The sequence below is a fragment of the Bos taurus genome, chromosome 28 (assembly GCF_002263795.3).
Source record: "Bos taurus isolate L1 Dominette 01449 registration number 42190680 breed Hereford chromosome 28, ARS-UCD2.0, whole genome shotgun sequence".
NCBI lineage: Eukaryota > Metazoa > Chordata > Mammalia > Artiodactyla > Bovidae > Bos > Bos taurus.
The window spans coordinates 42,539,642-42,551,898 of NC_037355.1; the positions used below are offsets into that span (position 1 = coordinate 42,539,642).

Here is a 12,257-nt window from a genome sequence, read left to right on the forward strand (position 1 = left end):
GATACAGAAGGACAGGGAAGCCTGGCATGCTGCAGTCTATGGGCTCACAAACCATCAGGCACATCTGAGTGACTGGACTAAAACAAAACACATACAAGACATGGACGGGAAAAAGAAAGAACTTTTGTCCTCTCTGGGACCAAGTGTTTAGAAGTCCCTGGATCCTGGAATCTGAGATGAGAGTATATGCAGAGTCTAACACACCTCTGACTCTAATTCTAAAACCGATCAAGCATGCACGTGTGCATACACACACACACACATCACGAGGATTAAGAGGACCTATATAATTGATAGTACTAAAATAAATGTATAACATACATCTCTATATGCTATATACAATTGTAAGTAATTTGGATGGCATCACCGACTCAATGGACATGAGTTTGAGCAAGCTCAGGGAGATGATGGAAGACAGGGAAGTCTGGAATGCTGCAGTCCATGGGGTTGCAAAAAGTTGGATATGACTGAACGACTGAACAACAACAAAAACAATAATGATATATTATACTACAGATACAGATCTATATTATATAGCTGTATACTTGTAACCAATCATAACAAAAGAGAATACATTCTATTTAATAGTACATATGAAAATTTTCTGAAAAACTAATGGTCTTTTAGGTCATGTCAATAATCTAGATTCTAAACATCTAAAATTTTAAAGATCATGTACACTGGCCAAAATGCCATAAATCTAGAAAGTCAGTATTAAAATAATTTTTTTAAATATAAATTTTGAGGGATTTCACTAGTGGTCTGGTGGTTGAGAATCTGCTTTCCAATGCAGGGGGTTCGATCCCTGGTTGGGGAACTTGGTTCCCACATGCCTCAGGGTAACTAAATCCACACACCTCAGCTACTGAGCCCAGGTGCCTCAACTAGAGAGACTGCACGTCACAATCTACAAAGTCCATGCGCTCTGGAGTCCATGCATCACAACTAGAGAGAAGCCTGGCGCCACAACAAAGATCCCACATGCTGCAACTGAGACCTAACACAGCCAGAAAAACAGAGAGAAATCCTGATACATAAAAGGGCTCTCATTTAAAAAAAAAAAAAACAGAATAATTCTGAGGTAAAATGCGTAAGTGAAATCTCTTTCCAAAGCCAAATCTTATAACAAAAATCAAGTAAATACCAGCAAAAATACACAAGAAGCAATTAAACAAAAGAACTGGCATAAAGAAGAGATAGAAGTTTCTAAGAATCTGCACTGCCATGAGAAACTCATCTTGTCTTGGACCCTATTATACCCAAAAGCTCTTTCTAGAGGCGAAAATGAGGAACTGTTGGTGGGGAGAGGCAGTCACAGAAATCCTAAAATTTCCCACAATTATCTCTAGGAAGCCTAGAAGTGAAGTCACTCAGTCGTGTCCGACTCTTTGCGACCCCGTGGACTGTAGCCTACCAGGCTCCTCTGTCCATGGGATTTTCCAGGCAAGAATTCTGGAGTGGGTTGCTATTTCCTTCTCCAGGAGATCTTCCCGACCCAAGGATTGAACCCAGGTCTCCTGCATTGTAGGCATATGCTTTACCATCTGAGCCACCAGGGAGTAGCCACTAGGAAGCCCAAGGAGCAGACAAAATTCCCATTCAAAGCCATTTTGATCATCTTCCATCCCCAACAGAAACACCCGTTTGGCTTCTCAATGTGTTCTAGCCTTGCTGGGAAAAAAACTGCTGAGAGAAGGCAGAGACAGTATTATGGTTTACTTTATTATTCATACCTATATTTTCTTTTTTCCCCACATATGATAATGTATAATCCCCCCAAAAAGCTATCATTTTACTTACAAAGTAACTGCTGCTGCTACTAATGCTAAGTCACTTCAGTCGTGTCCGACTCTGTGCGACCCCATGGACGGCAGCCCACCAGGCTCCCCCATCCCTGGGATTCTCCAGGCAAGAACACCGGAGTGGGTTGCCGTTTCCTTCTCCAATGCATGAAAGTGAAAAGTGAAAGTGAAGTCGCTCAGTCGTGTCCGACTCTTAGCGACCCCATGGACTGCAGCCCACCAGGCTCCTCCGTCCATGGGGTTTTCCAGGCAAGAGTACAAAGTAACTATTGTGCAACAAATTCAAATTAAGTAAATGAAGAAGCAGGTCATATTTACTCTATAAAAGTTGTTAAGAAATAAACAGCTCATTTTATTAAATTGGCATGTTTGCTATACTAAAATACTTAAAGAAAGAATAGATAGAAATGTAGCCTTTATTAATGTGAGGTATGGAACAGTTTCTTCATTTTTAAAGGAAAATCCTAGAAAATCATCTTTTTCCCTTTTGAAAAAGTTTTTCCTAGCTCTTTTCCTGCATCTCTATTAGAAATTTCTTTGTGCATACCTCTGAAATAGAGCCTCATCAAGAATCTGCTAATAAAACGGGATGAGGTCATACCCTGAAGTGCAGGATGGGAAGGCCCTGCAAGCTCTTCATCTTCACTGCTCGACTTCTGCTTTAGAAAGAAGCTACTGGTTTTCCGCAAGGTGCCGTCATTCTCACTAGAAAAGAAATTTATATTTGTCCATGGCTTAGAGAATGTACGTGTATTTAAGAGAGAATCTGATAATCTACATTAACTAGTCAATTGACATTCACCTCCATTTCAGTTCAACCACCCGCTTCCATTGTCAACCCCAGGAACTGGCCCAGTTTCAAAGAGAGAGTTCCAAAGTCCCAACGTCTGATCACAAACTCCAACTTTAGCTTTCACTTCGCTTGCAAACCAGCCACCTTAGATCAGTCCCCCTATTCATTTCTTTCGTGCTTTATCCAGGCTGCGGTAGAAGAAAAGTACGGGGGTCACCGGGCTTTCTAGCATCAGCGGAGAACCGTAAGTACGGGGGTCACTGGGCTTTCTAGCATCAGCAGAGAACCGTTTGGAAAACACTGGTGTGTCTACTCCGTTTACTCTACCACTCCTAATTTCTGAACTACCGTTCTCATGTGCTACCTTTCCCAATGCTCTGCCTTAGCAACAGTGCAGCCCCTTCCATGAAATGTAAGCCAGAAAGTAAGAACTTTTTCAACTTACTCTCTTTAAAAGTGTACACTTAAGTGCATCAACATTCTTCATTATTCCTTGTTTTCTCCACGTTCAGAATTAATCCTTTCAGGTTTTCACCTCTATGCTGTCTCCTCTGAGACACCTTTCTAAAATTATGTTTTCTTCAGTTCAGTTCACCTCAATTCCGTCGCTCAGTTGTGTCCGACTCTTTGCGACCACACGGACTGCAGCACACCAGGCTTCCCTGTCCATCATCAGTTCCCGAGCTTGCTCAAACTCATGTCCATTGAGTTGGTGATGCCATCCAACCAGCTCATCCTCTGCCGTCCCCTTCTCCTCCTCCCTGCAACCTTCCCCAGCATCAGGGTCTTTTCAAATGAGTCAGTTCTTTGCATCAGGTGGCCAAAGTATTGGAGTTTCAACTTCAGCATCAGTCCTTCCAATGAGCATTCAGGACTGATTTCCTTTAGGATTGACTGGTTGGATCTCCTTGCAGTCCAAGGGACTCTTAAGAGTCTTCTCCAACACCACAGTTCAAAAACATCAATTCTTCCACATTCAGCTTTCTTTATAGTCCAACTCTCACATCCATACGTAACTACTGGAAAAACCATAGTTTTGACAAGATGGACCTTTGTTGGCAAAGTACTGTCTCTGCTTTTTAAAATGCTGTCTAGGTTGATCATAGCTTTTCTACCAAGGAGTAATCATCTTTTAATTTCATGGCTGTAGTCATCATCTGCAGTGCTCTTGGAGCCCTCCAAAATAAAGTCTGTCACTGTTTCCATTGTTTCCCCATCTATTTGCCATGAAGTGATGGGACCGGATGCCATGATCTTAGTTTTTTGAATGTTGAATATTTTCTTAATATAACTAATTTCTCCCTACCTACAAATTCTTCCATATCGTAAGAATAGACATGAATCAACTGATTCTCTCTCATCTTAAAAATAAAAAACCCTTAAAAAACCCTTTAATCTTTCTATCTCCATCGAAATACTGTGCTATATACTCTATCAGGTTCTCAAATACCAGCCCACGTTCCCTTTCCACTTCCTTTCCACCTTCTCACTACTCAGTGTACTCACTTACGCTATCAGCTGGGCTCTTTTTGCACTTTCATTTGCAAGCCCATTTAGCAAAAGGCTCCTAATGTGATTTCTGGGTCTGCTCTCCAATTTCTGAGAAAACTCTCCCCTAAATGAAAATTTAGGTGGTGTACTTTCCCACCAACCTCAGGATAGACTCAGGCTCCTCACTGAACCCATAAATCCAGGAGGCTAATAGTCTCACCCTTGCCTACTTTTCTGTCCTCATCTCTATTAATTTCCTTTATGTACTTTATGCCTCAGCCTTAACAAAGTAAATGTCTTTCCCTTTTGTTTCTGTAGGTCATAACAGGTTCCTAACTCTTTGCTCCTCCCCCCTTTCTTGAGTTACTGTAAACATCCACTTTCTCCATTTCCTACCAGCTGTCTTTCAGCATCAAGCCTCCTTCCTGATAGATAACAGATAGATGGATGACTGATAGACAGATAGGAAGATGCAAAAAGACTCCATCTGTGCTTTATTTTCATTCTAACAGACTGAATAAAATGTGTACTCCTTGGTTTCACATATATTCAGTTCACTCAAACTATGGCCCACTTTATATTTTCTGTCTCTCATCTTCCCAAGCTTCCTGGAATTCCAAGAAACGTATATCCTATAACTCTTGACACATAACATTTCTCACCAATAATAAGATATTTTCACGGCTCCTTATTTTTACTCAAACTTCTTCCCACAGCTTGAAATTTTCTTCCCTTGTTTCACCTGCTGAATCTCTGTTTATTTAAGATCCTAAATCCAACCAAAATCTCTTTTCCTCAAAACAGCTGCTGGAGAACTCTCCCCCTTGCATAGTTTTTGTTTTCTGTACCCACAATCCTTGGACTCTGATTCTATAACAATATTTACTACTGTATTTAACTTTGTCTTTTAGGTGTCTGAGCCCCAACAGTAAACTACAGAACAAGAACTATCAATATTTTGTATTTGTATACAGTGCTTAGTATGTAATTAGTATCTAATAATTAGTATATATTAGTAACATATAATATTATCTCAAAACACTTTTGAATTAATGTTATTTATTATTCATTTAATGCATTTCTGAAAGTTGTTTATACAACTGTATACTATATACCTTATTATGCAGTGCTCTTCCAGTGACTGTAGCTAATATTACTTACAAATCTCTAAGAAAATATGACTCAATAAAATATTTTCTTATTTAATGTCTTTGTACATAACACCTAAATTAGAATATTTTATAAGCATTAAAGTTGCTGTTTCTTTTGTTTCTAATGGAAATTTACTTTTTCTCCAAGTTTTTAAATTTTTTCATATATAGTATTCACCATGATAATAGTTCCGTTTCTAGTATACATTATTTTCTTTCTGGAAATATGTAATGTCTTATAAAACTTAATTGTGTACTAAGCTTTACCTTACTTCAAGTACACTGCCCCATCCAAGAACTCAAAACACACTTACAAAGGTTTTGGAACTGGGTAATTGTTGAGATGATAGAGAAACTGAATTCTTTAGGAATACCTTTTTCTTGTGTTAATATCATATTTAAGAGATCATAAATACATCCTATTTCTAGATAAGTCAGATTGTACTTACTACAAAGTACTATATTTTTAAAATTAATCAAACATTTGAGGGCCGCTATTCAGCCTCCATCAAAGGTTTAGCTATGAATATGAATAAGCAGAAAACTTACTAAATAAGCATATTAGTTATACCTTTCAGCCTCGTCTTTAAACTGATCTTCAAAATCATCACTATGTTGGAAATCTCGAAGAAAGACTTTTAGCTTCCTTGAGTTAACTTCATTTTGAAAAACCTATAGGCGTATGAAAAAAATTATAGCTATGTTTTAGGAATCAATAGTTTAAGAGAAAATGATTTCTATAGCTTCTCATGATGAGCAATAAGGTCTTCAATAATAGAATTAAATCACAATCATGGTGTGATTTCTACTCTTAGAAAATCACTTGAAATGTATATCTCCCTTTCAATATTTTCCAATCCATCAAAACAGCATGTAGAGTACCATGCACATATAAATTATTTCTATTGAATCACCCAAGTTTTAATCATCCAAGTTATTTTCCAAAAGTTCATAAAAAGAAAGCTTATTTTTCTTAAAAAAAAAAAAAAAAGATTACTATTGCAGCCAAGAAGAGATTCTTATAATGAGTGCTTATTTCATTTAGCTTACTCAGATGACCATTATATCTACTACTGCGGGTAGGAATCCCTCAGAAGAAATGGAGTGGCCATGATGGTCAACAAAAGAGTCCGAAATGCAGTACTTGGATGCAATCTCAAAAATGACAGAATGATCTCTGTTCATTTCCAAGGCAAACCATTCAATATCACAGTAATCCAGGTCTATGCCCCAACCAGTAACGCTGAAGAAGCTGAAGTTGAATGATTCTATGAAGACCTACCGGACCTTTTAGAACTAACACCCAAAAAAGATGTCCTTTTCATTATAGGGGACTGGAATGCAAAAGTAGGAAGTCAAGAAACACCTGGAGTGACAGGCAAATTTGGCCTTGGAATACGGAATGAAGCAGGGCAAAGACTAATAGAGTTTTGCCAAGAAAATGCACTGGTCATAACAAACACCCTCTTCCAACAACAGAAGAGAAGACTCTATACATGGACATCACCAGATGGTCAACACCGAAATCAGATTGATTATATTCTTTGCAGCCAAAGATGGAGAAGCTCTATACAGTCAGCAAAAACAAGACCAGGAGCTGACTGTGGCTCAGACCATGAACTCCTTATTGCCAAATTCAGACTGAAATTGAAGAAAGTAGGGAAAACCACTAGACCATTCAGGTATGACCTAAATAAAATCCCTTATGATTATACAGTGCAAGTGAGAAATAGATTTAAGGGCCTAGATCTGATAGAAAGAGTGCCTGATGAGCTATGGAATGAGGTTCATGACATTGTACAGGTGACAGGGATCAAGACCATTCCCATAGAAAAGAAATGCAAAAAAGCAAAATGGCTGTCTGGGGAGGCCTTACAAATAGCTGTGAAAAGAAGAGAAGTGAAAAGCAAAGGAGAAAAGGAAAGATATAAACATCTGAATGCAGAGTTCCAAAGAATAGCAAGAAGAGATAAGAAAGCCTTCTTCAGTGATCAATGCAAAGAAATAGAGGAAAACAACAGAATGGGAAAGACTAGGGATCTCTTCAAGAAAATCAGAGTTACTAAAGGAACATTTCATACAAAGATGAGCTCGATAAAGGACAGAAATGGTATGGACCTAACAGAAGCAGAAGATATTAAGAAGAGATGGCAAGAATACACAGAAGAACTGTACAAAAAAGATCTTCACGACCCAGATAATCACGATGGTGCGATCACTGACCTAGAGCCAGACATCCTGGAATGTGAAGTCAAGTGGGCCTTAGAAAGCATCACTATGAACAAAGCTAGTGGAGGGGATGGAATTACAGTTGAGCTATTCCAAATCCTGAAGGATGATGCTGTGAAAGTGCTGCACTCAATATGCCAGCAAATTTGGAAAACTCAGCAGTGGCCACAGGACTGGAAAAGGTCAGTTTTCATTCCAATCCCAAAGAAAGGCAATGCCAAAGAATGCTCAAAGTACCGCACAATTGCACTCATTTCACATGCTAACATGGTAATGCTCAAAATTCTCCAAGCCAGGCTTCAGCAATATGTGAACCATGAACTTCCTGATGTTCAAGCTGGTTTTAGAAAAGGCAGAGGAACCAGAGATCCAATTGCCAACATCCGCTGGATCATGGAAAAAGCAAGAGAGTTCCAGAAAAACATCTATTTCTGCTTTATTGACTATGCCAAAGCCTTTGACTGTGTGCATCACAATAAACTATGGAAAATTCTGAGAGATGGGAATACCAGACGACCTGATCTGCCTCTTGAGAAATTTGTATGCAGGTCAGGAAGCAACAGTTAGAACTGGACATGGAACAACAGACTGGTTCCAAATAGGAAAAGGAGTTCGTCAAGGCTGTATATTGTCACCCTGTTTATTTAACTTATATGCAGAGTACATCATGAGAAACGCTGGACTGGAAGAAACACAAACTGGAATCAAGATTGCTGGGAGAAATATCAATAACCTCAGATATGCAGATGACACCACCCTTACAGCAGAAAGTGAAGAGGAACTCAAAAGCCTCTTGATGAAAGTGAAAGCGGAGAGTGAAAAAGTTGGCTTAAAGCTCAACATTCAGAAAACGAAGATCATGGAATCCGGTCCCACCACTTCATGGGAAATAGATGGGGAAACAGTGGAAACAGTGTCAGACTATTTTTCTGGGCTCCAAAATCACTACAGATGGTGACTGCAGCCATGAAATTAAAAGATGTTTACTCCTTGGAAGAAAAGTTATGACCAACCTAGATAGCATATTCAAAAGCAGAGACATTACTTTGCCAACAAAGGTTCATCTAGTCAAGGCTATGGTTTTTCCTGTGGTCATGTATGGATGTGAGAGTTGGACTGTGAAGAAGGCTGAGCACCGAAGAATTGATGCTTCTGAACTGTGGTGTTGGAGAAGACTCTTGAGAGTCCCTTGGATGCAAGGAGATCCCACCAGTCCATTCTGAAGGAGATCAGCCCTGGGATTTCTTTGGAAGGAATGATGCTAAAGCTGAAACTCCAGTTCTTTGGCCACCTCATGCGAAGAGTTGACTCATTGGAAAAGACCCTGACACTGGGAGGGATTAGGGGCAGGAGGAGAAGGGGACGACAGAGGATGAGATGGCTGGATGGCATCACCGACTCGATGGCCGTGAGTCTGAGTGAACTCTGGGAGTTGGTGATAGACAGGGAGGCCTGGCGTGCTGCGATTCATGGGGTCGCAAAGAGTCGGACACGACTGAGCGACTGATCTGATCTGATCTGAACACACTAATAAATTAAGATTATTTATCTTTATTTCTGTGCTTGTGTAATTTAATCCAGTAATTCTAGGCATGTCTCTGCCGTGAGACTTTGTGCTACTAAATGGACTTCAGTCCACACTGTTGACTTTGCACTGTCCTGTCCAGTACCCAGACCACTGGTAAATAAATTGAATATAATTAAAGGGAAAAAACACCTTAAAATAAGGAATAAGTAATCAATATTTTTGCCCTCAATTCTGCTTCAATTAACCCATTCATCTGACAGTTCTTTTCTGGGTCCAAATACATGGAGATACTGTCCTAAGTGGTACAGATAAAACACTGAATAAGAGGCATGATGTGTTCTGCCCATGTGAAATGCATACATTCTCATGGGGAAAGAGAAAATACACAAGCAAACATATAAAAGCTAAAATAATGCAGTAACAAAGTATGGTGATACTTAATCACCATGTACCTAAAAGATAGAAGGAAAGTTAGACAAAGAGACAGGAAAGCATCCTGACCAAAAGGAACAGCGGGTCCAAAGTCCAGAAGGCCGCCATGGTCCGGCCTCTGCCTAATTTTCCACCCTCAGCTCCCACCTATTTCTTAGGCAGCATCTCCAGCCATACACTGTGTTATGTCTTGTCATCTTTTTGAAGTGTCTTTTGATGATTCTTATTTTGTGAAACATTAATCCTTTCCCCTCTTCTTAGTCCATATTCATGTGTATGTGTTTTGCTTGATTCCACGAAATTTCCTAGACTTGAAATACTTCTTGTGGGTATGTATACACTTGTGGACATATATACAGCTGACATTCTAGAACATGGACCGAAGCACAATTAATTTTAAATACAAGCATATTAATGGTATAACTACCTAGAACTCTTATCAAGCACATTCGTTTTGCAGTATAAGTCAAAACATATCACTTATTAAGTTTTAACTTCACATAAATAGCCACTAGTGGAGGTGATGGAATCCCAGCTGAGCTATTTAAAATCCTAAAAGAGAAAAACAAACAAACAAAAAATCCTAAAAGAGGATGCTGTTAAAGTGCTGCACTCAATATGTCAGCAAATTTGCAAAACTCAGCATTGGTCACAGGACTGGAAAAGGTCAGAAGGGCAATGCCAAAGAATATTCAAACTACCCTAAATTGTATTCGTTTTGCATACTAGTAAGGTTATGCTCAAAACTCTTCAAGCTAAGCTTCAGCAGTAAATGAACTGAGAACTTCCAGATATACAAGTCGAGTTTAGAAAAGGCAGAGGATCCAGAGATCAAATTGGCAACATTAGTTGGATCATGGAGAAAATAAGGGAATTCCAGAAAAATACTACTTCTTCATTGACTACACAAAGCCTTTGACTGTGAGGATCACAACAAACTGTGGAAAGTTCTTAGAGGTGGGAATACCAGATCACCTTACCTGTCTCCTAAGAAACCTGTATGCAGGTGTAGAAGCAACAGTAAGAACTGGAATGGAAAAACAGACTGGTTCAAAATTGGGAAAGAAGTACAAGGCCGTTTATCGTCACCCTGCTTATTTAACTTATATGCAGAGTACACCATGGGAAAATGCCAGACTGGATAAATCACAAGCTGGTCTGGTTGGTGATGGCCAGGGAAGTCTGGCGTTCTGCAGTCCATGGGGTCACAAAGAATCGGACATGACTGAGTGACTGAACTGAGCTGCATCACTAGCCAGTCCCTGAATTCGTCACACTGTGATTTCATCAGGAAATGGGACTTTATCTTTTTCTGCCACACCTTCACCCCAAATTTACAAAAACAAACCCTTTCAGTACAACCTATCAGCACTGTCTGGCTGTTGCGTATGAGTTTTCAGTCTGAGCAGTTCAAAGCACTATTTTTCCTCTCGGAATAACCAGTTGTATCCGCACCATAAATTGAACAGACCATTCTATCCACAATGCCACTTGTCACAGAAGGAGTTCCCATATATGCATAGGTCATCTTCTGTAATCTCTAAGCAGTTTCATCTGTCTTATTTGCCACTTCCTAAATTACTACCACATTTCCTCAACTCTTAAGGTTTATAATGAGTCTTGATAATCTGCAGTTATCCCAGTTCTCATCCCACCACATACACACTTCGCCTTCCTTTCCTAATACTGCATATTTTTGGCCTTCTGTTTCCCCAAGTAAGTTTGATTCAGCTGATTAAATCTCTCTCTCCCTCACCTACAAACACACAAAATTTGAAATCTGTATTAAAACTAGGTTAAAATAACTTTGTAATTTAAATTAAGAAAAACTGTTATCTTCATTATATTAAGTTTTATTATCCATTAATATGACATGAGTTCAGTTCAGTCACTCAGTCATGTCTGACTCTTTATGACTCCATGGACTGAGGCACACCAGGATTCCCTGTCCATCACCAACTCCCAGAGTTTGCTCAAACTCATGTCCATCAAGTTGCTGATGCCATCCAACCATCTCATCCTCTGTCATCCCTTTCTCCTCCCACCTTCAATCTTTCGCAACATCAGGATCTTTTCAAATGAGTCAGCTCTTCACATCAGGTGGCCCAAGTATTGGAGTTTCAGCTTCAACATCAGTCCCTCCAATGAACATTCAGGACTGATTTCCTTTGGGATTGACTGGTTGGATCTCCTTGCAGTCCAAGGGACTCTCAAGAGTCTTCTCCAACACCACAGTTCAAAACCATCAATTCTTCGGCGCTCAGCTTTCTTCACAGTCCAACTCTCACATCCATACATGACTACTGGAAAAACCATAGCCTTGACTAGATGGACCTTTGTTGGCAAAGTAAAGCCTCTGCTTTTTAATATGCTGTCTAGGTTGGTCATAACTTTCCTTCCAAGGAGCAAGCGTCTTTTAATTTCATGGCTGCAGTCACCATCTGCAGTGATTTTGGAGCCCCCCAAAATAAAGTCTCCCACTGTTTCCACTGTTTCTCCATCTATTTGCCATGAAATGATGGGACTGGATGCCATGATCTTTATTTTCTGAATGTTGAGTTTTAAGCCAACTTTTTCACTCTCCTCTTTCACTTTCATCAAGAGGCTCTTTAGTTCTTCACTTTTTGGCATAAGTGGGTGTCATCTGCATATCTGAGGTTATTGATATTTCTCCCGGCAATCTTGATTCCAGCTTGTGCTTCTTCCAGCCCAGCATTTCTCATGATGTGCTCTGCATATAAGTTAAATAAGCAGGTGAGAATATACAGCCTTGATGTACTCCTTTTCCTATTTGGAACCAGTCTGCTGTTCCACGTCCAGTTCTAACTGTT

At 39.6% G+C, this 12,257-nt stretch overlaps 1 protein-coding gene across 9 annotated transcripts in view; it reads right to left on the bottom strand.

Annotated features, from left to right (window-relative positions):
* The window catches only part of PTPN20 (protein tyrosine phosphatase non-receptor type 20), a 124,623-nt gene that overhangs the window by 87,548 nt on the left and 24,818 nt on the right, over positions 1-12,257 (bottom strand). For all 9 annotated transcript variants that reach the window (XR_009493277.1, XM_059882709.1, XM_059882713.1 and 6 more), the window contains 2 exons: positions 5,809-5,909; positions 2,404-2,507 (listed from right to left, as the gene is read on the bottom strand). Coding sequence is in view for 8 of the 9 variants with exons in the window: in XM_059882709.1 (XP_059738692.1) it covers positions 2,404-2,507; positions 5,809-5,909 (205 nt within the window). In the remaining variant the exon portion in view is untranslated. The remainder of the gene's footprint in view (positions 1-2,403; positions 2,508-5,808; positions 5,910-12,257) is intronic.